The sequence below is a fragment of the Cyprinodon variegatus genome, unplaced genomic scaffold (genome assembly GCF_000732505.1).
Source record: "Cyprinodon variegatus isolate N-32 unplaced genomic scaffold, C_variegatus-1.0 Scaffold609, whole genome shotgun sequence".
Classification (NCBI taxonomy): Eukaryota; Metazoa; Chordata; class Actinopteri; order Cyprinodontiformes; family Cyprinodontidae; genus Cyprinodon; species Cyprinodon variegatus.
The window spans coordinates 435,136-437,147 of NW_015151062.1; the positions used below are offsets into that span (position 1 = coordinate 435,136).

The 2,012-nt window shown below is 43.3% G+C and overlaps 1 protein-coding gene across 1 annotated transcript in view; it reads left to right on the forward strand.

Moving 5' to 3' along the window:
- The window catches only part of idh3a (isocitrate dehydrogenase 3 (NAD+) alpha), a 13,058-nt gene extending 11,207 nt beyond the window's left edge, over positions 1-1,851 (forward strand). Inside the window, exons 10-11 of the mRNA XM_015392835.1 lie at positions 640-792; positions 1,326-1,851. Of these exons, the coding sequence (XP_015248321.1) occupies positions 640-792; positions 1,326-1,409 (237 nt within the window). The 3' untranslated portion in view covers positions 1,410-1,851. The remainder of the gene's footprint in view (positions 1-639; positions 793-1,325) is intronic.
- Positions 1,852-2,012: the final 161 nt, after the last annotated feature.

Consider the following 2,012-nt stretch of genomic DNA (forward strand, 5'->3'; position numbering starts at 1 on the left):
ACCGGTTATTAGTCAATTAAACCGGTTATTAGCCAATTAAACTGGTTAGTAGTCAATTAAACCGGTTATTAGCCAATTCAATTGGTTATTAGTCAATTAAACCGGTTATTAGCCAATTAAACTGGTTAGTAGCCAATTAAACTGGTTAGTAGCCAATTAACCTGGTTATTAGCCAATTAACCTGGTTATTAGCCAATTCAACTGGTTATTAGTCAATTAAACTGGTTATTAGCCAATTAAACTGGTTAGTAGCCAATTAAAGTTGTTAGTAGACAATTAACCTGGTTAATAGCCAATTAACCTGGTTATTAGCCAATTAACCTGGTTATTAGCCAATTAAACTGGTTATTAGCCAATTAAACTGGTTAGTAGACAATTAACCTGGTTAATAGCCAATTAACCTGGTTATTAGCCAATTAACCTGGTTAGTAGCCAATTAAACTGGTTATTAGTCAATTAAACTGGTTATTAGCCAATTAAAGTTATTAGCCGTCTCAGTCTCCTCAGTCTCAGTGTGAGCGGCCATCTGCTGAAGCTGACTGGGGTACCGTACCGTTCATGTGGACGGATGTTTGTCTCCAGAACCTCCCTGCTGTAATAGAAACTTTTCTGAAGACCAGATGCGTGTCCTTCTTGCAGGTCCACGGCACCGCGCCCGACATAGCTGGATTGGATCTGGCCAACCCCACCGCCCTGCTGCTCAGCGCCGTCATGATGCTGCGCCACATGGGTCTGCATGAGCACGCCACCAAGGTCCAGACAGCCTGCTTCGAAACCATCAAGGAGAAGAAGGTGAGGCGGGTTGGTTTTATTTTGTCGGTGGATGATGCTGTTTTTAATCCCTGGTCCTAAACTCTAAGGTTCTACTGGTCCGGATTAGTTTAGATCAAGAATATTGTTCTGTTTACAGCATCGTAAAGAGCTGGAACAGATCAATTTCAAAGGCGGGACTAACGGGTTAGCCCCATCAGATCAGAACCAATCCGATAACTACTGATGCGAAGCAAAAACTCCAAGCGACGTGCTCCGTTTTTGTCATTTTGCTGTCTGTTAAACATTTTTAGTCATCGAAGTCTCCAGTGGCCGATTTCTGCCGGTTTCCTTAAAAGAAGATTTGCTTTCTGGTACTTTCTTTAGTTTCATTGCTCCATTACGATCACAAGCTTGTTTTTATGCTAGCAGAAAAGCACTGCTGCATTATGGGTAATTCTGGCACTGAGACCCGCCCATCGTAAAGTCCCGCCTCCTGCGCTGTGATTGGATGGAGTCGACGGCGGTTTACGCTCTTTGCTGAGGCTGAAGCTGATTGGCTGCTTCTGTTTCAGGTGCTGACAAAGGACCTGGGAGGAAACTCCAAGTGTTCAGAGTTCACCGCTGAGATCTGCCGTCGCGTCCAGGATCTGGACTGACGCGGCTGAGCTGAGGGGGGCGGGGCTTGCCCGGTCCTCCGCTGACTCTGTCACTTTTTGACCTCCTTCAATCATCCAGGGAGGTGCCTCTGAATGTTTAAGGAGGTTTTCTGTGTCCACAACATTCACATCAAATATAACGCACAAATGAACGAGATTATATCCGAGGAGGGGGAGGAGTTCCAACCAAATATCAGCTCATCAGTGTCATCAGCTCGTTTCATTAACTGATTTTTAACCGTAGTGCTCAGTCAGCGAAGCTTAAGTGTCTTATTTATTGTTTCTACTTCCTGTTCTGTTCGTATTCTGCCTCTAGAACCACAAATATAAACTGTTCATATGGAAAAAAGCCTTCTGTGTTTAATGAGTCTCATTCCTCTTCATCATGTCGTCCATCCCATGCTGGTCAATCAGGGAAACAGGAGAACACTGGTTGCTATGGTTATTCTTCAGAAGACAAACACAGGAAGTAGATTTTTTAGCTCTTAACTGTCGGTGAATAAAATCTAAGTTTTAAAGGAACTATTGTGTAATTAATTCAGTTTATTTCTATAGCTCCAATTCACATCATGTCATCTCAGGTCACTTTCCAGTTCACCAGAT